The 25,371-nt window shown below is 45.1% G+C and overlaps 1 protein-coding gene across 1 annotated transcript; it reads left to right on the top strand.

The window, feature by feature from the left end:
- Positions 1–8,641: 8,641 nt before the first annotated feature.
- On the top strand, positions 8,642–15,716 carry BDNF (brain derived neurotrophic factor; the record flags this gene model as incomplete). Its single annotated transcript, XM_079537100.1, has 2 exons — positions 8,642–8,662; positions 14,955–15,716. Exon 2 carries the CDS (start codon positions 14,976–14,978, stop codon positions 15,714–15,716), a length of 741 nt encoding a protein of 246 aa, XP_079393226.1. The 5' UTR covers positions 8,642–8,662; positions 14,955–14,975.
- Between the last annotated feature and the right edge of the window lie 9,655 nt (positions 15,717–25,371).

The following is a 25,371-nucleotide window of genomic DNA, read 5'->3' as shown; positions in this document are numbered from 1 at the left end:
CCCCTCGCCTCGACGGGAATGGGCTGCCGAGAGCTCGTCGTGCCAGCCGAGCCCCTCTCCCTCGTTGGCCCCGGCTGCTGCCCCGCTGCCCTGCCCCCTAGCTCGCTGGCTGCACCTGGAAGGAGCCGGTGGCGGCTTCGGCCGCTTGCTGGCTGAGGATTGCCCAGAGGGGCTGTGGATGCCTCATCCCTGGAGGTGTTCAAGGCCAGGTCGGATGGGACCCCGGGCAGCCCGGTCTAGTATTAAATGTGGAGATCGGTGGCCCTGCGTGTGGCAGGGGGTTGGAGATTCATGATCCCTCGAGCTCCCTTCCAACCCTGGCCATTCTGTGATTCTGTAATTGCTGAGTTCAGAGGCTTTCTGCAGGATGCTATACCAGGCAGCAATTTTCCGCTGTAGTACTACTGCTTAATGTTCAGCTCCATTGAACCTCGGCTGGGGAAATCCATTTGTAAGCAGCGTGCTGCCTGCTCAGCCCACTGGCGTGCTGGGCTGCTGCCTGGAGCTGCCTGGCACTCCAGGGCGGTGAAATTAGGGTAAGCGGATCAGGAGGAGTGCGGACACTGTGTCAGAATAATCCAGATGTGATAAGGGAGATAGCAGAGGAGAAAGGGAAACGGCTTTTATCTTGGAAGCTAATCTGGAGAAGTTCGATTTCAAGCAGCGTGCTTCTAAAAGCAAAGGCACGGTGTTGTAGTACTACAGAACACTGGAATACTATGCAGTGTAGCGTTCCAGAGGTGCATTAAAATGTGGAAGGATGTAGTGGCAAAGAAGGATCCGTTCTTTTTCTTTAAAGCTTTGCGCGCGGTGATGATGCTGAAGTGAAAGCAGCTGCAGTTAAAAGCCTGTGCACTGCCCTTAGTACTTCCTGCAACTGTTGCTCCACTGCTGGAGGGAGGAAGCAGAGCATATTGCATCTCCAGCTCAGTAATAGCTGTGTGCCAGGGAGAGGGCATAAACGCAGCTCCTGAGGAGCAGGGTGAGACCATCGCATTGCTTCCGTGCGTGAGCCTGCTTCGAGATTAGCCATTCACTCGTCTGCCTTCCTGGCTCATGTGAAAGGCTGAAATGTTGTTCTGAGAACGTGGTGTGTGCCTGTGCCAGAAATCTTGTGTTAGGCATTGTGTGAGCTGGTGGAGGCTCCACGAGAAGAGGATATGTGCTTTTAATAGGTTAATTACAAACTTGTCTTGACCTGCACTCAAGCATATGTTGTGAGCACTTGGTTCCTCCTGAATAGCTAAATTGCTGCTTAATTAGGAAACTCTCAATCATTTCTTAGATCAGTCCATATACTGGCATTCCTGCAAGTACTTAGCTGTGAACACCCTTTGAAAAGCACTGATGCGAAGCTATTTCTGTGTGTTACTGAAATGTGGTAACGCCACAACCCACTGCTTTTGTTTCCAAGCAAGAAGGTGCTGTGTGTAATAACGCCCTTGTTCCCCACCACGCACCATTAGGAGGTGGCACAGACACCAGCTGAGCAGGCTGCACCACAGACGAGCTGGGATGGGGCTGCCTGCTGTTGATCAGCTCATGGATCCTATTGTTTCCTGTGCTCGTGCACGCTGGTTGTGTGAGCTGTGTGGGGCAGGGATCGCCGTTCATGCAGCCCTGGTCCCTGGCAAGAGCTCCTCAGTACGAAAACTAAACAGATCTTGCTAGACAGCACTGGAAACTCTGCTCTGGTGCTTTAGACTTGCATGTTGTTACAACAGATGCTCATGCTACTTGGTTTGGAAGCACTAGCGTATACTAGAAGAATGCAGTGTTTTAATTTGGGAGGTACAAGTGTGTGTAAATTGGGTAGGCACTGTGTTGTGGTCAACATGCTTACGCTGGCCATGTTGCTTACAGGTACGGGCTCTGAGCTGTCGCATGCTGTTTTCATTCTGTTCCGTGCAGAACAGGGCAAATAGTCCTGTACCTACAGTGGAGGCAGGGTCAACGTCATAGTGCCTGCTCTTCAGCTTTCTGGGCCTATTACAACAATAGGTCGGTAGAATTCAGCTGCTGTGCTCAACTGCAACCATTACCAGCTAGTCAGAGCAGCCTGGAGTGCTGAAGACACTACAGATGCCACGTAATAGTCAGCTGTCTTGCAAAAAGAGAAGCCAACTTCACCTCACCGAATTCTTACCACTTAGAACTTGGGAGCTGGCTGGGATGATGCTGATTTGACGTGACTGTAATGCTGCAGTAACACTGGTAGTAATGGAAGCAGTAGGTCCCATTATGGTGTAATTTAGGCGTCACAACTGGATACAGCTGTCTAAAGATGAGTGCCATGGACAACTCGAGAAAGCAAAAGGAAGCTTCATTTAGTGAATTTCCATGCCCCAGTGACAGCTGCCATAAGGCTGTAGCAGTGGTACGCTTTTCTCAGTAAGAATCTCCTATCTTTCAGAGAAGTCAGTTTGAAACCAGTTAATTAGGGCAGTTATTTCTGGCCGTGGCATTTGTATAGAACAGAAGGCATGATTGTTCTTATGTTTGTTTCCCTGAGTCCTTTGATCGACTAGAAACTCTCGATGCTTTACGCTATAAATTACCTCAATACTTTGGCACTTCATTTCTTTTCTTGTGCACTTGGTTAGGAAAACGCAGAAATCCTTGTGACTCAGCTTCAGACTACTATAAATTATGAAGAAATGGGGGGGGGGGGGGGGGAGGGGGGTCACATTGCAAATTAGGAAAGGCAGTTCTAGGAGGATGGGAGGAATACTGGTTGCTAAATTTGAGATAAGCATCTTTTGGTATCTTAAAATCTGAGCAGCTACCGCCACCTAGAGATCTGTGGCACAACACGCTGCTATGGCTGGCCCTTGCTCTGTGCCTGGACAGTTGCAATGAGCCAGGCTGCTGATAACCCCTATCTGTATGTTTTGTAGGCGATTTATTTTTTTAGCAACAGCAGACTGCATTTGGGAGAGCAGAATAAGCGTTGTTCCTTACTCAGCTTCCCAGGAACTGGTTATAAGGACAGTCCAACATGCCTTTTTTTTGTCAGTAAACTCAATCTTAGATGCAATTATTTATGGGCTCTTAAAATAACTGTGGACTTATAGCAGTCAAAATGCCCGGCAGGGTTAGGAAGCCAGCACAAGCAAACATCAGTAGGAGCTGAGAACTTCCAACTCGTGCAACTTAGGAAATACAAACCCTTCACTGCTTATGCACGCTGCCTATCTTTCCAGGTGGTACTTTCGGTAATTTCTTAAAATACTTTAAATCTGTTGGTGTAAAGTAGATCAGAATAAGTGTTCTATATGTGGGAACTGAGCTGTCCCTTGGGAAATTGAGGTGCTGTGGCACAGGGGTGTTTGCCTTTCAAGTAGGGAAGCGACTGCAGACTGTTCATTCAGCCTCATAGGTTAAGGGATACAGCTCTTGTACCAAACTCTGATAAGTATAAAACTATAAAACTACCCTCCGTTCAGCTGGAGTTTGGCATCCAAGCTGCCTCCCTTCCATAGGCAGTGGGCTATCAGTAGGCTGGTAGGCACTTAGATACATGTAGTATAGCAAGAAGGTTCTGGGAAATGATTGGGAAACTCAGCAAAGTGCTGTTGTATGCTCCTTATTAACTCAGCATGTGAAAGACTCCAAGCATGTTGCTGCAGTTAAGGCTGTAGTAATAAGAACAGGACTAGAGTCCTTTTTACTTTACTGCATTTTGCTGAATCCTGTACCTTATAAAGGAGTTGAACGTAATCTCCTCTCAACTCTAGCACATGTTATGCTTTATCTAACGTGATCAAAACACTGCTTTCTTTAAACATAACAGCTCCTGGAGAAATGCAGGTTTGTGTGTGTGTGTGTGTGTGTGTGTGTATGTGTGTGTGTGTGTGTGGCTTTTTTTTTCCTAGATCGAGGAATTAAAGGTTATGATCTCTGAATTCCTTAGTCTGTTATGCCATTTACTTTCTAAGCTTGGTGCAACACTTAGTATCCATATGGTTTAGTTTACCTTTCCTTATGCTGGACATGGTTCCCTCAGTGTGTTCAGTATTTGATAGACTGAAATAAAAAGAAATGGAATCTAAACTTGATCCGAGGGCTGGATTAATAAGGAAACCAACCTACTCTTCATCATTGCTGCCATCGCAGTACAGAACTGTATGGGCACTGCTGGGATGAGAGATGGGACTGAGTTTTGTGGTCTTTCTAGATAATTGTGCCTGCTGGCTGCCTGCATTAAGACTTGGATGTTCACTTGGTATTTACATTCCTTTTGAGTTGATAATCCAGTTTGAGCTTTAAATGCCAGGAGAGAAATGTTGTTTGATAGAATTTGTACTGAAAACCAGCGCAAGTCCAAGGGGGAAGCAAAGCAACCTTGGTAACAAGGTTAAAGCAACCTTAACCTTGGTAACAAGGTTAAGCTGGCAAGGGTGACTTAACCAGAACCTGTGCCAGGGAACTGTGGTGGGGTAGGTCTGCTGCTGAACATCACGATTGCCTTTTATTTTTTTTTTTTAATGGATTGAACCAAAATGAGATATAAACACTACCAAGGTTCTTCATTTCTGCTTTTGGAGGTACAAGCATAATGGTTTATGTCAGTGTCATCTTTTTTTTTTTTTTTTTTTTTTTGGTATCTAATGTCCTGCAGACTGGTGAAGAAAGGCTGTTTTTATTGGGAGGCGATGTTGAACATCTCATTACAACAACAAGGCACCGGTATGGGGCATGCAAGTTGTTGCCAATGAAATGGTGCAAAGATAAAGATAAGCAGGTGCTTCTTTGCATCTACTTACAGCAATACAAATTTGATGTAATGATTAGCATAAAGTCTGAAAATGAGCTTTCCCCTCACAAGCTTGGGATTGGCATCTGGATTTAAAAGCTGGGCTTCCTTGAAAGACTCATTTCAAGTCCCGTTCTCTTTTTTAGTTGCTATTAATGATTAATTTCTGCTGCCCTCAGTGCAGCTTTAACTGCAAAAGTAGCAGTAATGATGAGCAAGGTTGTTTGCAAAGGATATGTCAGTCAATTTCACATACCTCCATTAGAAGTTAGGAAGAAAATACTTACAGGTCAACACCTACAAAGAGGTCTATCTCCAAGTCTGACAAGCCTGAGTGAGACGTCCTGGGTTCTGTAATGCTCCAGCATGAACTCAGGTCAGCTGGTTCTTAATCAGAATTGTTCAACACGGGTGTTCTCTTAGTGTGCTGTGACTCCTGTAACTGTTAGGAAAATTTGGAAGCCCTGTGTCTGGAAATAACACAAATCATTTCCCCAGCCTTTGGCTAATGAACGGCCAGCTGTGCAATGGCAGCTAGGAAGCATAGTAAACAACGTTGATTTCTACTGGAAGATAAACGCTCCGGAGCAACTCTTCAGTTGCAAACCATCAGCAGAGCTGTTATTATTCAAGTAGTGCTCACTGGGAAATGACTGAGGGAGAATTGTCGATGCGCTGCGTATCTTGTCTTGTTCAGACATACTTTGAAACGTGACCTGCAGCTTCGACCAGGACCATCCTGAGCCCTTCGTGTTTTCTGCCAAAAAGATGCGTTTGTGGAGGTGCCACTGCTAGTGTTTCTTTTATCGTTTTTATTACTGATCATCATGATGACTTTGCTATAGTGGCTTCACCCCCTGTATGAGGAGCCTCTGTATGTATTATGCGTAGGATGGCTTTGCTCATTGCTATTTTATCCAAGTTAAGGCTGACCTTTGCTTCCTGGCAAGCTGCCTGTTTTGCATTTCTAGGGCTGGTCAATACCTGCTTCTTCACGAGAACAGCTATTTCCTGAATTTCATAGCAGGCTTCTGGGTAAAAGCAGCTTCTGGATGATGCATTTCAAATCAAACCTCTTAGAGGTTTTGGTGGCGAATAATATTTTTGCATTAACAGAAACAGTTCTGCCTTTTCTTGTTGTTTGTTACACAATGGTTGAGCCCACAAATTAGAAGCATGAGGCTCAAAGCTGAAGAATGAAAGAAGAAACAAAAAGCCATATGGCAATGGCAGGAGGTCCTGCCACCCCACCTTAGGCTCGTGACAACATGCCCTACATTTAACCTACGGTCAGGAACTAATTAACAACACAGATGGAAGTGAGCTAGCATGTGTATTCTAAATAGTATCCCTAAGGTTTTAATCAGCTGCCCTGCCTCTTTCTGGGTTAGATATGGAATTTACTGTAGAGAGATTTGCAAAATATGTGAATGATGCATATGGTTAAGGTAGCTCTGTAGGGGCTGAAGCAAGGAATCGGGAGCAGGAGCTCCCATGTTCTGTGGTTTGCCAGTGACTTGCTGTGCAACCTGAGGAAAGTTAAGTTCTGTCATGTGCTTCAGTCTACCCTGTAGGAAAATAGGATGTTGAATGTGGTTTCTCCTAACCTAAGTGTGCTGAGATTCTGTGTTTGCAAAGCGCTTCTGATGCTTTGACAGTCTGTTTTGTGAGAAGTGTTACACGATCGGAGACTCAGCAGTGTAAGTACCAGGTCTCTCTTCTCTTTCAACTTCTCCAAGGCTTTCACTCCCCGTGGAAATCTATTGGTCGTATCTGATAAGGTGTTTTATTTTGGAATTTTAGTAATTTTGAGGATCTTCAATGCTATGCAGAAGTTTGGGAGAGGGAGAGCAGCTAGCTGCTTTCTATGGAGTGACTGAGTAGTTTTGTTTCTCTGACTTTCTGCTTCCTCCCCCTACTCCCAGCTATTTGAAGAGAGGCTCTCCTTCCCTGCAGGGCAGTAGGATCTGCTTATGTGAAGGGACAGGTATTGAAGTTTTTATAGAGGAATGTCTAATTACTGAAATCCCGTCTATGAGCCCACCCTTTGGAGCTTAAGGGCTCTTACAGTGAAGACTGTAGGCTGGCAGCAGAACCGCTTTGTTCTGTTGGGGGTGCGAGTATCTGAAACAAAACACCCTAATGTGGAGTGGAGGGAAGTTGGATTGTGTTGGCCTGGCTTTTGCATACTTTTGTTTATAGGCATGTCTGGGCTATTTGTGTGCTTGTGTTGGTGGGGGAAGGGGGAGCTGGGCTGCACACCTAGGAAACTTTCTTTCTTCCTCTTTAAAGTGTAATTAATCCTAAATATGCACATATCCTTGGGGAGTGGGGAGCGTGTGGAAGCTGTTCTGCTGAAACCTGTTGCACGTTGTTCTGATGTAGATATTAGCTATAGTCTAGGTGATGGCCCCATCTGATTTTATGACTGCATAAATGCTGGGCCAGCTTCACAGCTGGTACAAATCTATGAATAGAGCGCTGTGGATTTATACCAGGCAGTGACTGTGTGTGCCAGAATTAGGTCTGCTGGAATATGTGCTGCTTGAGTGAGCCTCAGCAGCTCTCATCAAAATAACTTCCCACGATGCCACCAATCTAATGACTGGTATGAGAAGTCATCAGTCAGGTAAACTTCACTTTAATCTGGGGGGATGGAACAACCTAATGCCCACGTGCCGTGTTCACACAAGTCACAGTGTAATATTTCTCTGGGCGAGAGATTACACCATTATACAACTGTGAAAAGGCAGGAGGTTGATAATTCTTCCTGCAAGGCTGCAGGTTTTACTTCTCTTTTTCCTTGTGTTCTAATAGATGTCTGGATCTGGAGCGGTGCAGCTACTGAACTTCGTTTTCTGATGTTTGCATCTTTGTCAGATACATTTCCTCACCCCCTCAAACTAACTCCAGACTTTTCCTATACAAAATTTGAAGTGGAAGCAACAAGGCAGTGTTGTAAATACGTGGGTAAACCTGTGGGCAAACCCGTGTGCTGCTCTCTTCTTGCTTGGCGGCTGTGCCGTGAAGGCTTGCCCAACTAGGGATGGAGCAGAAAGCTTATTTGGGTGGTCTCAGCTACTGGCTTGCTGGTTGAGGGCTGTGGAAGTAGTGTTGCCTATGAAACTTGTGTCCCTCTACATCTAGTTGAAACTGGCCCCCGAATTTTTAAAGTTGCTTACAGAGAACCCGGCAGTGATAGCAAAAGTCTTGTTTCAACATGAAATCACACAGAGAGGGGGAAAGCAGGCTGAAAATTACAATGCTTTGAAAGCTGTGATGTGCTGCATTGTCAAAATAAAGTATCAGTGGTGAAGACAGCAGTTCTTGCCACAGGGTTTTCAGTAGTTATGCTGATACATTAACTTCACAACACAGTGCTATCTCCAAACATAAAGTAGTTCTTACAGCAGGACAGGTGCAGGGCTGGCTGCCTAGTGAGATGGGTTATAGATTGCTGCCCCCTCCGAGGGTGTTTAAATAAAATAATGGCAATTAAATAGAAGCTGTCCGTTATTCCATTAACATATATTGGGGTGGCTTTGTGAACTTAGAGATTTCTCCTCCTGGTCTGCTAGTTCTTGTGTAACTTTGGATTCCAGTACTTCTAGGTGTTCTGGTACCTTGTAGGGACAATATTACCACAGAGATGCTGTGCTAACAACTGGATGGAACATGTGTTGAGAAAAGTCTGCACACGAGGGCAGGCAGCCAGAAGATGACTGATAACACCACTGACGAAGCAGGCATATTGTTAATACCTGTCAGGAGTCTGACAACAGGCATTTCCAGTTTCTGGTTCATACACATCACGGTGCTGATCAGCTTTGTTTCAAGGACTGACTATGGCTAAAAGCAAGGTATTCCCTTACAGCAGTGCCACACACAGACAGGGATTCAGCGAAGGTACGTATCTTGCAAAATAAGTGGGCATAGCCCTTGCTGTAGAGGAGGCACTGTCCATGGGCAACTGTCTGATGCTTTAACTTCTTAACCATTGCTTTTCCTTGGCTGAGCTTCTCTTACGTTCACGTTGTTGAGTGCATAACTTTCTATAGGTTCTGGGAAACTTGCCACTTGCAGAGCTGATGGGTGTGTGGGATGCTTTACATGCTGTTCAGAAGTTTATAGGTGCTTGTAAGATGCGAGCTTAACTGGTACAGCAGCTTCTGGGTTGTTGGAGGGCTGCTGGACACACGTCACAGTACAAAGGATCCAACTCATGCTAGTTTGCCTGCAGTGTGCTCCATTCTGCTCCTGCTTTCAAATGCCAATTATCCTCAACTTCAGTGGGAGCTGCATGCATGTGCTTGGCAGAATAGCATTATCCTGTGATGATTCAGCACAGTGTTGCATACTAAAGAGCTGTAGTAAAATGGGAGGCAAACCACAGATGTTGCACTGAGGTCTGAGACTCTGCCCTAATGTTCTTTCATGCACAGGTTGGGTTAGCATTGTATAAAGCTCTAGTGGAAATTGGAGTGAATGATTTTGGAGAACTGTAATTATTTGCTTTTGTGGAGGATCTAGATATTATCTTGGCAGGGAGCAATAATTTCATTGAATGGTTTTGTAGTTGGCTTTTTGTTTAGTTGTTTTATGTGGGTTTAGTTTTTTTTTATATGATAATGTCTAGGTGAACTTAAAGTTCACTTAAGTCTTGTAATGTTCCTTCTGAATGAACGTAGAAATGGCATGAGCGTATCACAGCAAATTCTCTAAAACAGCTTGATTTCGGGCTTGGAAAGCAGCGTGAATTCTCAACCTGGAATTTGCTAATGCTATAGCCTCAGATTTGGAAGTCTTGTCTCTGCTGTCTGGTGTTTCTAGTATGGCAGTAGGAGTATGGATGGCATGTTACCCTACCCATGCTACTCCTGGTGAGCATAAACCTGCTGGTAGCTGCTATTTGAAGAGGGCTTTCCCTGTATAGCTTGATGTGGCAAACACACAGTCCCTTTTGGAGCTGAGTTTGTTTACAGGGATGGTCACAAAGCCTGTGCAGTTGGGGTGCCCCTTGTGCGGGATGCTGTACGAACAGCTGGAGAAGCAGTGTGTGTGCCATGGGCTCTCCCAGCAATTCCCATTGTGAATGTGTAAAAATAGTGCACATCTGTTCTCTTCTATGGGTGTTGTCTCTGTGAAAGCTCTGATACCATCTGTGAGCCTGGCCTGCTATTCCTTCGCCTGTGCACACTGCCAGAATTTATTGTGCCTCTTTCCTGGTGTTTGCAGCTTGGGTCCAAGATCTGGCCGACAGAAATCCTGCTGGGAACTCCTTCAGGCCTGTACTTTGCCAAGTGAACTATAGGCACACTTGTAACGAGGAGCCTGGCTAGTCTGCTCATGTTAAGAACGGCTGAATTCCTTCTGAGAGTTTTGCAGCAAGTGTGCCCTTTGTATTGTTTGAGCACCCAGAAAGGTATGAGGAATGTTTGTAGGAAACTGATGTGTAACTCTATGAGGGATCAAGGGTGTTATGTTGTGGCATTAATATCCTGTATTATTTTCTTTGGGTTCTTTCCCACCTCTGGTCGATGGGACAAGTTGGGTTGGGTTGGTTTTGGTTTGTGAGGGGGGGGAAAGTGTCTGTGTTCTTCCTGACATGAAGCAGCAACTTAAGGAATACAAATTGGGCAAGGGCGTGCCTATGTATGTATGTATACATGAGAGGTGTGTGTGGGGGGTGTTTTATTTCCAGCAATAAAAATTAATTATATAGTTGGCATGAATAGCTGTGAGGATAACCATAGTGCGTCAGACAGCCAGTTATGCGTGTATTAAAGGTTAATGCTGTTTGTTCTCAGTGCATTAAATCTTTGTAAAGCATGTGCTGACATGCATCCCATTCTGGTATCTGTTCACACACTCCAGTAATGATGCGTGGAGCAGGAACTCGTGCCTTTGCCATTCGGTGCTATTTAGTAAACTGAACTTCTGTATAAAGGTCTTAGAAAATGGCAAGGCAGAAAATTATCTTGCTGCTAATTTGACTTTCCACTGCATGCTGCTTTTCTGGAGATGAAAGGATTCTGAATCTATTCACTACTGAAAGTTATTTCAACTTTCATGGCGCATCAGGATGCGGGAAGGCAAGTTCATGTTCACGGTTGTTCTTCAGGTCTCTCTGCTGGAAATAGAACCTAAGCCATTAGATTTCTGCTTAAAATAACTAAAAATAATGAAATGAAACAATTAGCTGGTGAATTCTCATTAAATGCTAAATACCTAAGTAAATAGTGCAGCTAAGTAATTGACTGCATATGTAAACTAGCTGTAATTGACATGACCTTCATTTAACAAGCCTCTTTCCCATTAGTGGGGACTGCTGCCACAATTATGTGCCTTTATTCTAGCTGTAATTGTATGGACTTTATTGAAGTACAAACTAGGTCATGTCTTTCTGAGATCTCGTCCGTGGTGGGTGACCTGTTTTCATGGCTTCAGCTTTGTTGCTGCATTAGAGGAGGAAGGATGCTCTCACAGCTATGAGAATGGATAGCATTTAAGGAACTGGTCTCAAGCCTCATTTCTGACAGGCATCTTGTGTGACCCGAGGAAGCTGTTCAACGCTGAGTCTCAAGGCAGCTAGCATGCACCTATTTAAATAGATGTTCAGCAGGAGCACGCTTGGAAAATGGGAAAGTATGGATTTGTCCTGTGTTCCAAGCCCTTTCTGATTCCACGCAGGTGATGTGGTCCCTGCCTTGTAACTGGAGGGGTGTATGTGATCTGTCAGTGTTTGGAGTTTGTAAGGTACCTATTGCAGCAAGACAGCCAGTACCTTTAATCTTTGCAATGCAACAAGCGTTTGATAGTTGGGGAGTAGAAGAAAAAGGACTGGAAGATGCTGTCCAATCTGTGTCCAGTGCTGCACGGGGATATTAGTCCTGCTCACTAAGTGAGAGCTGAAATCATGCACACCCGTGAGTCTGTTCATCAGTAGCTCGAAGGCTGTTTCTATCCACAAAATGAGGTTTGTCTTAATCTGCTGTGGTATCTTAAACTACCAGATTCTGAGCAACTTCTCATAGAAATTATAGCCTTTAGAATGAAGATGCTTCCTAGAAGTTTAATTATTTTACTCAATATTTTGAGTGGAAAACCTGAGGACCATGTATATTGCTCTAGTCGTTGTGAAGGTAAAGGAGAATATTCTCATGTCCTGCTTGTGCTGTTCAGTTTAGTCTGCAACTCTTATACAAAGATGTAGCTGTGTGCTTGCTTGCTGATGGTATTCCACATGTCTGCACTGCTAAGCCATACTTTGACATACTTCTCTATTGATATAAGTGGGAGGGAAAGGGGTGGCTTTTCAGGTGGTCACATTTTCTTGTGAATAACGTCTGTCATAAAGTTGTTGGCTTTCAGAGACTAGTTGTGTTTTTTCATAGTACCTATCATAGTGACAGTCAGATATCGGATGGGATGTAAATTGATCAAGCTTGACAGCAGTTTCCCTCCTAAATGCAGGGCAAAACCAATTAAGAAAGGATTAATTTAATGTCTGAGATAAAATGCTGCTAGATCTGGTGACCAGCCAGCAAGTTGGAGGACACTGAGCCTCCTGACGGAGCTTCTCTGCACCTCTCTGCTTCTCATATATTGTCTTCCTTTTAAGTTTTCCTCTCAAATGAAGTTCTGCTATTGTAGTCACTCTGGATCCTATCAAGTTCATTGCTATCATAAATAAACAGTTCAATGATAATAGGGAAGGATGTGTCCTGTTCCAGGAATCACTGTATCCTTGGCTTCACTTAGCAAATCCTCAGCCTCCAACGGTCAAGCTTCACTGACGGATGCAAGCTCCTGTTTGTTCTGTGCTTGCCTCGGTCCCGCCTGCGTTGTGTCCTGCTGCTGTCATGTTGGGCGGCCCTCTGGCTGCTGTGTGCTCAGACAGAATCTGTCCACTAGAGTCCAGATATTGGCTGGGACCTTTGGGCACCACTCTAATAAAAATAATGACGACTTGATTAGGAGCCGCCTGCTCTGTGTTATGTTCAGTGCTCTGGTGGTCAGAGGACGCAATACGGCTTTTGATTTTCCTTTCACATGCAAGAATTCTGAGAATTCTCAGAAGAGGGAATGTATGATGCTTGTTCCCACTGGCTCTGTCCTTTTATGCTAGCTGAACCGCTCTGTCTCCCTCCTGTCATGCCTCTCCACATTTGACCAAGGAAGACTGATAGCCTTTTTCCTTGTGTGGTAAATCACCTCTAGTGTCTGTTTCTTCCCTTTGAGGAAGAAATCTGATACTGCTCCCTGTAAAATGTGTTTTTAAAATCCCAGGATGAAAAATATGCGAAATATTAATGTTCTGCATGGTTAGAGCAAACACTGTGTTCCTGTGAGTCACAGATGTCAGGTTTGTTTAATCTTAATAAATCTATGCCACAGTAACACTTCTAAACAGGAAAAGAGATGGAGGCAAGAAAGTGAAGTTGTGCTGGAAAAGAGGTGATTCTTAGCCAGAATTTGGCTTAGTAGCGGAGGGGAGGGCATGGGCACAAAAAATGTTGGTTTTCATTCCCTGCACCCCCCAGCACTTCAATAAGTAGACTTTGAGACCCACGTGTCAGGCACTGCCTTTCTAGTACATATTTCATTTTCTTTGTGCGTTTTGTGATTGATTGTCTTTCCACATTGGAGTCTTATGAGTACTAGTTTCCCATAGCATATTTGCAGGAGATGAAGTAAGGCTTTTTACATAGCACCCTGTTGGCAAACAGAAATAGCATTTACTCCAGTGAGTGCTGCCAAGTATGAGGTACTTCCGAGTGAACTTCAAAAGCTACGAAATAAGCATTAGCTGCTGCTTCAAAAATGTGAACAATGCCATTGCTTTCTAGCAAGCAGAACTGGTGAGAGAGCAGATAGGAGGGAAATACAACAACTGGACACATGATAGATGTTGTAGTAGCGCTTGGGATCAGACTAAGTATAGCTCCGGGTCACAGCAGGATTTGGGGGGCTCTCGTTGTGATCGTATCCTACCTACGCACTCTGTTCTTCAGGAAGAAACAATTTCTACCATGAGAAACACATGGAGGCTTAGCAAAACACGTGAGTAGCTGCAGTTGTGCAAGCCCAAACTGTTTGGAGTGCTGGTAGGAATGAGTTTTGCTAATCCCAAAGCTGGTGAGGAGTTTTCTTGCCGACGCTGTTAGCTGGTGCTGTCCCTGTGTGCTCAATGAGGAAAGAGCCAAGCCAGCTGATAAGCCTGAAGGCATGGCCCCTAACGTGATCCAGAACTGGAGGCAGAATGTGCGAGAAACAAGGCAAGCTGTTCTTTGTTCAGGTATGGCGGCGTGGTGTGGCCTGGCCATGCTGTTAGTTTGCATGGGGAGCCCTGGGCTTAAAATGTGTGCTTTGCCCACTTGAGATTAGCTGCTGTGGGGCTCTGGGGAAACGCAGCACAGCGATCCTGGCGCTGTCATTTCGGTATAGCGAGCACTTTATCAGTGCTGTAATCCAGTATGTCCTTCCCCTGGCATTCACATGATGCAAGCAATCTTTCCAGCTCCAATTTAGTAGGGTTACAAGCACACAGTCCTGCATCATTTTCTTGTTCTATATTTGTGTACGTACCTTCTACTTCTAGTTGAGGGATTGACCTGGTGAGACCTCTGAGGTGCATGGCCTCTTCCTGTGCTTTGAGGATTGCTTTTAAAATACAGATGCAATTTATCCTGGTGCCGTTCTGTTTCTTTTGGATTTGACTATTTTTGGCAAAGGGAGATCTTTAAATAAATAACATTATAAAAAAAAAAAAAGAATCAAATATTTGGCTTTCCACTTCCTTGCCTTCCACACTTGTGAAGCTGCCTTTTAATGCTGAAACACTATGTTGCTAAATAGCAGTTCTGCTCTTGTTGTTACTTGAAATAGGTGTAATAGTTCAGTAAATAAGGAGTTTGTGTAGTATCTGATCTAGTACTTACCACAGCAAGACATTGGCACATATGAACTGACTCACTATTATCAGTGTTGCCCAAGTTTTCGCTTATGATTTATCTGGAAATCTAAATTGAAGAAACACCTTTGTACCAGAGTATGCTCCTCCACTGGTACTGAGTTGCAGCTGCATGCATGCAGTGTATCTCTGCAGGAAAAGCATGATGTCTTGTGACAGTTGAGGTGAATTTTGATAGCTTTGTTCCTCTGAGGTTAATTTCCTTCTTGTTTTTGTCCTTAACAGTTCCACCAAGTTAGAAGAGTGATGACCATCCTTTTCCTTACTATGGTTATCTCATACTTCAGTTGCATGAAAGCTGCCCCGATGAAAGAAGCTAGCGTAAGAGGACAAGGCAGCTTGGCTTACCCAGGTCTTCGGACCCACGGGACACTTGAAAGCCTAAATGGGCCCAACGCTGGTTCAAGAGGACTGACGTCGCTGGCGGACACTTTTGAGCACGTGATAGAGGAGCTTCTAGATGAGGATCAGGACATCCAGCCCAGCGAGGAAAACAAGGATGCGGACTTGTACACATCCCGAGTCATGCTGAGCAGCCAAGTGCCTTTGGAACCCCCGCTGCTTTTTCTGCTTGAGGAGTACAAAAACTACCTGGATGCTGCAAACATGTCCATGAGAGTCCGGCGTCACTCTGACCCAGCTCGCCGTGGGGAACTGAGCGTCTGCGACAGCACGAGCGAGTGGGTAACGGCGGCGGAGAAAAAGACTGCAGTGGACATGTCTGGTGCGACCGTCACAGTCCTTGAGAAAGTCCCGGTACCGAAAGGCCAACTGAAGCAATACTTCTATGAGACCAAATGCAACCCCAAGGGGTACACAAAGGAAGGCTGCAGGGGCATAGACAAGAGGCACTGGAACTCGCAGTGCCGAACTACCCAGTCTTACGTGAGAGCTCTCACCATGGATAACAAAAAGAGAGTTGGCTGGCGGTTTATAAGAATAGACACTTCCTGTGTATGTACATTGACCATTAAAAGGGGAAGATAGTGGGCTCGTGTTGTACAGATTATATTGAGACGAAATTATCTATTTGTATATATACATAACAGGGTAAATTATTCAGTAAAAAATAATTTTATGGACTGCATGTATAACTGAAGTTTATACAGTACAGTGATTCCACAATCTATTTATTGAACGTATCCATGACCTGAAAGGGAACAAAAGTCAAAGTCATTTGCGCACAAATTAAAAACAAAACAAAAAAAAAAAAAAAGGAAAAAAGAGGAGAAAAAAAAAAAAAAAGAAAAAAAGCAAACAAACTAAAAAGTCTGCATTACATTCCTCGATAACGTTGTGGTTTGTCGCCGTTGCCAAGAATTGAAAACAGAAAACGATTAAAAAAAAAAAAAAAAAAAATTGAAATTGCATGCTGCTTCAATTGTGAATTGATGATAAACTGTCCTCTTTCAGAAAAATAAATTGAACCAAAACATTCCGTTTACATTTTAGACAGTAAGTATCTTTATTCCTGTTAGTACTATATCTGTTTACTGCTTTTACCTTCTGATAGCGTTGGAATTAAAACAATGTCAAGGTGCTGTTGTCATAGTTTTACTGTTTCTCTTATTTTTGAATTCCCATCAGATTTGGGAAAAAGAACAACAACAACAAGGAAAACCACATTACCTTATTCTGGATTAAAGACAAATTTGTTTCTTGTATGTTGTGAAGGTGTTTGCAGTAGCAATCCGACTACTACTGATAAAAATAAATAAATAAAAAGAGGCAACTGAAAAAGAATGGTGATGTTCCACTTCACATTGTTGAACTTCAGGCTTCAAGGCAGCGCTCAGTTAACTGTCTGTCAACATGCTTTGCTGGGTTATTTTTTTAGTAAGTCATTGTCTTTTGAGACTTGCCTTTCTTTATACCATATTTGTTTGTGTTTGGGGTCCCCTCCCCTTTTCTCTCTCCAAGAAGGTTGGCTGTGAGCTTCAGAATATTTCAGTCTGCATACAGCTGGAGCTTGTCACGTAGAAAATGCTCTATGGAGCGTTGAGAGCAGTGATAACAGTGTAATATGACTGTGCTTGGATCTAACAACATAGTGAAGCCTGGCAGTGGTGTCAATGCAGTAGGGTCTGAAACCCTCCCCAGTGAATCAGAGGGAGGTCAGCAGCACTGGAGAGCTTGGTCAGTTCAGAGGAAGGTTTGACTGAGGCTGCCCAGATTGTAGTTGGGACTGAACTTGGTCCTGTGCATCTCCTCCTGGAGGGGAAGCTGTGCCCTGCACACGTGGTGCACACAGCCTTTGTGCTCCAGTGTGAGAGCTAGGGGTGGAGGCAGCCAACGCTTAATGTGCACGTCTGCTACTGTCAGCCTGCGTGAAACAAGAACTGGCATTAAAAGGAAGTGAAGAGCAAGGGCTGGAGTAGCTGGCTTAACATCTGCTTAGGTTCTGACCTGCTTACTAGGCCCTGTGCTGCCGCTCTAATGAGCTAGACAGAAGTAGTTCCAAAAAGGCAGGTTGTAAGCTTCAGAGCTGGGCGTAGCGCTTCATCTGGATACGGTGGGTGGAGAGGCAGACATAGCTCATTAGTGAGCTCACTAAAGAGAGATGCTGTATTTGCAAATCCTCTAGGCAAAGTAGCTGGAGCAAAGAGGGGAATGCTGGAAGACGTAACTATTGAGAAATCTGCATAGTGAAAATTAATTAAAAGCTGGGCACAGCTGATTTGAAATATCATCCCCTGTGAAGAATATATTTCACGCAGAACTGATAGCGCTCCTAGTAGAAACCCTGTCTGCTAGCTTCTGTGAGCTGGCATAGACGCCTTCAGAGTAAGTGGTTTCTTCTTAGGGTAAAAGGGCTCCCCTTTGCTAGGAATGTCAAAGTGGAGTCATCCTCACTGTAAAAATAATTTCATATTTTGTATTGGCTGCACGTTTGCTGGGCTGTGAACAAGAAGAGAACATTATGTGACCGACTTGAGCTTCAAACTTGAGGCATTCCCACCTAAAAATCAGAAACTGAGGAAATCTTACTGAAATGTCCCAAGCTTCAGCTGTTCCTTATGCAAACTGGACACTTGTGGTGAGGGAAAAAATTATTTTTTCTGTAGCCAGGATGTTTATGCATATTATAATCCATGGCATTTAGTAACCTGAACATCTCTTGGGTGCTGTTGTTCTCAGCCGTGTTTCTAAACTGCTGCAGGGAGATGGGGCAGCGGTAGCCCAACTCACAAGTGTGTTTGGTGGCAGTAATGAGTGAGCAACATCATCTAGAGCATGGAAAAAAAATGGTAGCTAGGATGCAATGGTAATCTAAGGTATCAAAACAAAATAATTCCCTGGTCAAACAAACTGAATTTCCAAAAGAAGTGTTAGCGCATAAACTACGCTAGAAATAAAGCTCCTCATCTCTCACAGTTAATTATGGGTACAGCTTCAGTTCAGTCGTTCTGACCTGGGATGGTCACAGCTGTACTTGTCGCAGTGAGAACGGTTGGATGGCAGGTCTGAGCGCTGCTGTTAGCTCCGAGTAATTGAAATGAGTAGGACTTGCCAGCTTTGTATTTAAAGCAACTCAAAAATGTAACCCCTGCGTTAATAGAAATGGAGAAAACCCACTTTATATTACCTTTAGGAGCAGGGTCTACAGCTGTTGTGTTACAGCACGGACAGGTGGCTTTTGCTCTTCAGCAGCTTTTCCAGCAGAGCCACCCGATGGGGTTTCTCCTCCCATCCCTTCTGCTCGTGTGCTGCTGAGCGCGGCCAAAGGAGCAGCCCTTGCTGTGGGGAGAACTAAGGGACAGCACTGAGAACGGAGGGAGGAACCATGTCCTGCAGCTGCTCCCAGAGCGGATTCCCATCATATGTATGTCAGCTGTTGCTTTCGACATGTGTATAACATGAAAACTGGTAGTTAAGCTGTGTTCCTGTGGCTCTCATTGCTTGACCCAATGCAGACGTGATGGCAGGCTCTGTTCAGTTCACAGAGTTGGTGGCGGGGGCTTGGTTTTCTTTCATGTCACTTAATTGAAATCTTGCTGTGGTCTGTTTGTGACAGAGGTATATCATGCATGTCAGCAGGCCTAGTGCTGTGTTAAGTAAAGACTTGCAAATGTAAGTTCATGTCTGTGGCCTTGTTCTCTACTATTCACCTTGTGTAACATAAATATTTATTGTATATTTATATAATTTTATGTTTTTTGGAGGAAAAAGACAAACACTGAAATTGGCATTAAAATTTAAAAGCAACCGCGTCGTATTGTAAATATAATTAAGCTATATTTAAGTGTACTGATTAATATATGTTTAACTATAGAGTTTTTTATGTTTTTAAATATATTTTCAATATATATATATATATATATATAAAACTTGGGGTTTTTTGGGGGACCATGTGACTCTTTTCTCTAACTGTAAAACAAACTTGAGTTTTACTATAAAGATGTGTGTTCTTTGTTTTAAAACAATTTTTACTTTATTTTAGCAATAAAATCTCCCTTGGAGGGCAGATAGCCACCTGTTTCATAGATGGACAGTTAGCATCGGGAGGGGAGTGCTGGCAAGGATTTGCTTTCCATAAAACATAAGGATGCTCACAAGTGATATATTTCCATATATTTCTGGCCCGTAGGTCCTCATGAGACTAAAAACCCACGGATGACAAACAGAAATGATTTTATTCAGCTGTAAAACGATGACTGTAATGGAAGTGTGCTGGGGAGTCACTAACATTAATAGCAATGGGTACGTGAGGCCCAAGTCCCGCAGCTACAGGCCAGTCCTACGCTTGATTTTTAAGTGGTGTCATGTATATTTATATCCACTGCACTGAACTTATTTATGACCCCCACACAGTACTGAGAGTGGAATTGCTCAGATTTAACATAGCGTTTCTAAAAGAATATGCTCTGCTGCAGCTGCCAAGCCTTTGTATATTTAATTATCCCGTAAGCCTAGAAAAATCAATAAATCTTTGTGATGAATAGAAAACCTCCATATAACGTAAAGAAGAAAAGAAAAGCAAAACAACTTCTCCTCAGAAATTTCCCAAGAGGTTGGTGCCAGTACCATCTCCACGAGAACCCAGCAGACAGCGCTTCTGCAGATTATCATTTCTATTAAACACACGGGCACGGGTGCTCCCTGCCTTATTGTTATCCTAGCAGAAACCGACAGAAGCCGTAATAAATAGGCAAACTGCCGCTGGCTGGACTGATGGGGCCGTGTCCCTGGACTCACCGTCCCTGGAGGTGTTCAGAACTGTGGCACTGAGGGCTGGGTCAGGGTTGGGATCTCAGTGGTCTTTTCCAACCTTTGCGGTTGGATTCTGTGGTTCTGTGCCATTGATGTGTCGTGCCTCACTGCGGGCCTTCCATGCTGCCAGCCTCTGCCCGAGACAGCAGTGGAGATGGGGGAATACACCGAGTTGTCTTGTTCTACATATATGGCACAGGTAACTAAAGAACAGATGGGCACCCCGAAACCTTTATTTCTACCCAGGAACAGTCTGGTGGGAAGGAAAGAGATAATTCCATAGCTGTTATCACTTGCAGCAAAACTCAAGGCTTTTAAATTACCCAGCCAGAGAAGAGTGGCAAACAGTTAACAGAATATCAAGGCAATATTAAATTGCAGTGAGAAGGCGAGGATGTGTATTTCAGCTTGTCCCAGGTGGATCCAATACACTTTCACAGGCCACCTCCCCTAATTAAGAGAAGATACCTTCTGGCAGGGCAATTAAAGCAAGAAAAGGAAGGAATGCACTTATTTGGATGGAGTAGAAGCAGCACCGAGGACTCACCTGAGTTGGTAGAGTTCTGATGCAGGTTGGGGAAGAGTAAGAGACTTATCTGTTTAATTTTAAACACTTGCTACCAAGTAGGGTAGCTTAAGACTGGGATTGACATAAACCAATGGGGTTGAACTGAAAAGCTTTTGGGTTGATTGGTGGGGCTTTTTTTTGGTGATAGGTGCACGGTTGGTTTGGATGATCTTAGAGGTCTTTTCCAGCCTTGGTGATTCTATGATAGTCTTTTGAACTAATCAGGCTCTGAGAGCTGAGGGTATTGCTGCACTAAATATTCCTTTAACTGGCATCTATGCTGAATATTTTAAATTATAATAATAAGGTTTCCAATTAGATTTTTTTTTTCTGACCTTTAACTAAAGGCCACTCTGCTGGGAAACTCACTTTTGCTCTAACCCCAGCATGTTCCTTAATAGAAGCCTCACTATATTTGGACTACAGCCTTGGGAATCTGTTATTTTAAAACAATGAGAAGTCAATGTGGCCATGTTTGTGTAACAAAAATAGTGCTGCCACCTTAGCCTTTCTGATTTAGGGAACAGCCCTGCGATGCTACGCTGCTTTCAATTCTACATTCTGCTTTCAGTGGATGCACACGCTTCATGTACAAACTGGTACAGCCCTGATAAAACTACCTCCTACTTTCTTTCCCAGGGCAGCTAGGCAAACACCCCAAAAGGGACTACAGAAAGAAAAGCATTTCTTCTAAATGCTTATCGCCAGCAGCTTCCCAAGGAGCTGGCAGCCTTACTCTGTGCCAAGGCCCTGGTGGCAGCCAGGTGGTGCAGCTGGAGCACAGGCAGATGGGCGCAGCAAACAAGTCCATAGACCACCAGGTTTATGGCTAGAGTTGGCAGCACAGCTGTGGTGTACACCTCCAAATTAAAGCAGATTCCAGGCATAGCTCTGCATGTCCTTACGGCTTATAACCGTTGCCTGCGTGGTGAGTCTAGGAATTAATGAGGGTAGAGTAGTGCAAGCGACTGCTATACATGTTAATCAGCCCTGCCTGCCACTGGAAAATAATACAGTGCATGGGCTGACAACCTGAAGCCTTGCTTGAACTTTCAAGGCAGGAAGTCAGTACGAGGAGATGCTAAAATAATCAGTTTATGGGGCAAGAAACTGTGTAGGGGTCTGCAAGCCATTGCCACGTCACAAGTTCACTTTGAGGACCACAGCCTCCTCTGTTGCGTGCTTCCCAACACAGCCAATATCTGCGGTCTCTAAGAACTGGTGCAACACCCCAAACAAAGGCCGTGTCAGGCATTACACATGGCTGTAACTGCAGAACATTACGATAAAGTATAATTTACAGTTGGGTGCCACCTACGCACCAATGTGTCGGAGCACTTTGGAACAAAGCTGCAAGCCTGGGTATCACTGAATCTGCTCTCTTTTAGAGTCATGGAATTACTAAGGTTGGAAGAGGCCTCTAACATCAGCTAGTCCAAATGTCAGCCCACCGCCACCGTGCCCGCTCACTGAGTCACTTGATGTCGCATTAATTCAGTGATTTAAACGTGACAGTTTTTTGTCAGCTGCAGAGTTTGTCTTTGCCCCTGCGAAGGGCCAGGTCTGCAGAACTGAGGGGCTCGAGGACTAGGTAAAGCAGTAGGGAATGACAGCATTGCCACCGGGGCACAGGATGCTCCACTGCCTGTGTGGCTGCAGCTGAGACGCGGAGCCTGGCTTGGCCCTGGGGCTGCTGCCACCCCGGGGGCCCTTTGCCAGCTCCTCGCAGGGCTGCATGTGGCCCTTATGCCTCCCGGGTCGGCCTTTGCACTCCCACACGGAGCGAGTTCGGCTTTCTGGTAAATTAAAGCCAGCCCAGTGGTCTGGTTTGGATTTACATGAATGTACTTGAAATGCAGTTCGCCTCATGGATCCCGCAGGGATAAGAAACCCGCAGTGCCTTGGTTTTGCCGCAGACTTGACGCGCAGCCTGGGGCGCATTTGAGCTCCCCGGCTCCACTTTCCCATTCATTTTGTCTGGTTTCTGTTCTGCTCGCTGGGCGCTCCGATGGAGGCGGAGGTGGGCGGCATACGACGCCATAAAACGTTTTGAAGCTCTGCAGATCTCAGCACGTCACCCAACGCAGGGCTCCGTTCCTTCCACAAACACACGTTAACAAATATTTGTCCCTTGATATTAAAATATCTGTGTTATAAATACGTTGCGGTATAAATGGAACCATACGTTAAGGAACTGAACACAAAACGACAAGCTGCGTGAGTCACTGGTGCAGGCACATGCTGTATTGGTTGTCAATGCAAATGTTGGCTTTGCAGGCTGATTTTATTTACCCAAATACACGCACCATGCCCAAACTGGAAATACTCCCACCCACAGGGTATTTAAAGGATGTTCAGAATAACTCCCCTCCTGCAAAACTAGAACTCCCTCTAAGACCGGCGGACCGAGTGCATCGAGGATTGAAATGAAGGAAAATGTGGGTGCCAGACGCCAGTTTTGGCCACACAAATCAACACTGCATCGTTTCCCCATGAGGCCCCTCCACCTCGTCTTTCCTTGCACAGGGCTGGGCACATGCTGTGGATACGATCCTGCACGCTGTTGCGTAGGAGTCCTGCTCAGCCAGGGACCAGCACCTTCTGCCTGTTTTTGCTGGGGCCAGATGTAGGAATGCATGCAGGAGGCAGTTTAGAGAGGGTCAATGGGAGTCCAGCACAGGCCCTGCTGGAGGCCCCAGGGCGGTCAGACGTTTGGCTGTGAGTTTGACACGGGGATTTAGACAGGAGCAGCCTCCACTCAGGCTTGTTCGTGCTTGTGCAGTGCCTGGAATGGAGGCACTGTGGCGAGGAGCAGATGTCTCCCTGCACCACTGTTACGACATCCCCTGAGCTCTGTGTGCAAGCTGCCCGTCCCCACCCTCACCCCCACGCTAGGTGCCACCCCCACTGCACGGTTGTGCAACGGTGTTTGCATCGCACCGGTTCTGAAGGTCTGAGATATCTATAGAAACTGGAGTGAGGAAAGAAAGAAAAGAAAAAAGAAAAAGCTGGCTGCTGATAGAAGAGAATTGACATTTCTGGTTCTTTGGGTGCTTGGCAACACGCATCGCTCAAAAACCCAAAGGTGGAATTCCCAATGCGCTGATCACCTGCTGGCTGCTTTCTTCTAACCTGGCTGCGCGTCTGCCTTGTGCCCGTGCTGAGCGCTGCACCACAAGGAATGTGCCTGCATCCCCTCCCATTTTCCCCCACCTTCAGCCCCCAGCTGCTCAGCAGCCAAAGACATCAGGGTAGCAGTGACACCAGGAACATTGTTCTCATAGGCCATGAGCACGTGTTGCTTTCATGAGCGCTGCGACCAGATAGGGAAACCTTTTTGGAGAACCTTGACACATGCACAAACGGGATCAATATATCAATATAACAATCAAATGAAATCAATGGTGGAGGCATTGTACAGAAGGTATTATTTATGCTACATCCAGCCACAAAGTGTAAAACCAAGCCTATGGGGTTTAGGTGGTGTGTGTTGTAATTGATGGCTCAGTTACAGTGTACCTGAGGCATGACACTGATCTGTTCCATTTTTCTGGTGAGGTCTGTCTCAGTTTCTCACTGATCACCTGAGAATTAATGTCCTGCACAAGCACCGTGGAACATGGTAGGGCATTGCTTCAGCACTAACAGCATTTTAAGGAAAATGGAGAAACAAAGTGCTTGTTTGTTTTTCCTAAAGGATTAGCTGGCCTTCTTGAGAGATGATTTCTCTCTGCTTCTCTCATTTAACTGTGTGGTCGTGTGCAATTCACTGCAGTTTCTCTTTTTTTTTCGCTTCCAGCATTTGAGTGTGGTTACTGACCCTTCCTAATTGCTGCCGTAAGGTGTTGAGCAAGGAAGGAGGAAAGCCCTGCTCCCATTTTGGCAACTGTTTGCATATTGCCTAGGTTACCGCTGACTGGAAAGGGAAGAGCTCACAGCTGCGGCATCCTTGGTCTTCCCCAGCCGAGTGATGGGCTGTGGAATGCACAAAATGCAGAGGAAAGCATCAATAAATAACAACACTCCTCTCCGTTTGAGCAGCTGACCCTCCACACTCCTGAATTAGTTGCTCCCAGGACACCAGTGTGGGATACTTGGGCACTGTACGGTTGGTTGGGGGAGCTCACATGGAGCATTAAGAGATTTGCTGAAGTCTCACTGTGAAGCAATGGCGGAATTGGCTACATCTCGTTTCTTTTTCAGTCTGGCCTATCATCTTTAATTTTAAATGAGAAAATTCTCACATCTCTCTTTCCCTGTGTTGCAATGAGGAAATATGGTGCCTGCAAGGAAAGTGTTGCAGGCAATCAGCACCATCCATGGTCTGGAGGCAGTGAAAGCAATGTGGGCTGCTCTGCTGAGTAGGTCAAAGCAATTTTAACCTCCTGGTGCTCATCACAGGCATGCAGGATCCTCTCCCACCATGTTCAGCCTTGCTGGAAGTCCCCATTGCCAATAGGATGGGAGCCACCAGCCTGAGAGAGAGTTAGAGAACTGGTGGACCTGGTGCCATAGAACTTCTGCACCATGGAGGGCCATGTAACTCAGACTGCGTGTGCTGCCCTATGTGTACCTGCTCCACTTCCTGGGATGCTCTTGCAGTCATCTCTCTCCTGATGCTGAATTAGGGAACCCAAAATGTTCAGTGGGGTCACAGCCCAGGCAGTGTTCTCTCCCATGGTTTCTCACTTGTGGTTATAGGTGCCTGACTCATGGAGATGACTCTCCTCTTTTTCATTTTGGTGCTCAAGTACCTCTCGTTTACTTCTGGAATTGGCATTTTCTCTGGAGCCATCAGAGCTGGAAACCTTTATTTCCCTAATAAAAGCTGAGATTTTCACGTAATAACACAATTCTGGTAAC

Source organism: Tetrao urogallus, assembly GCF_951394365.1.
Source record: "Tetrao urogallus genome assembly, chromosome: 6".
NCBI classification, from domain to species: domain Eukaryota; kingdom Metazoa; phylum Chordata; class Aves; order Galliformes; family Phasianidae; genus Tetrao; species Tetrao urogallus.
This window is presented reverse-complemented; position numbering and strand designations above follow the sequence as displayed.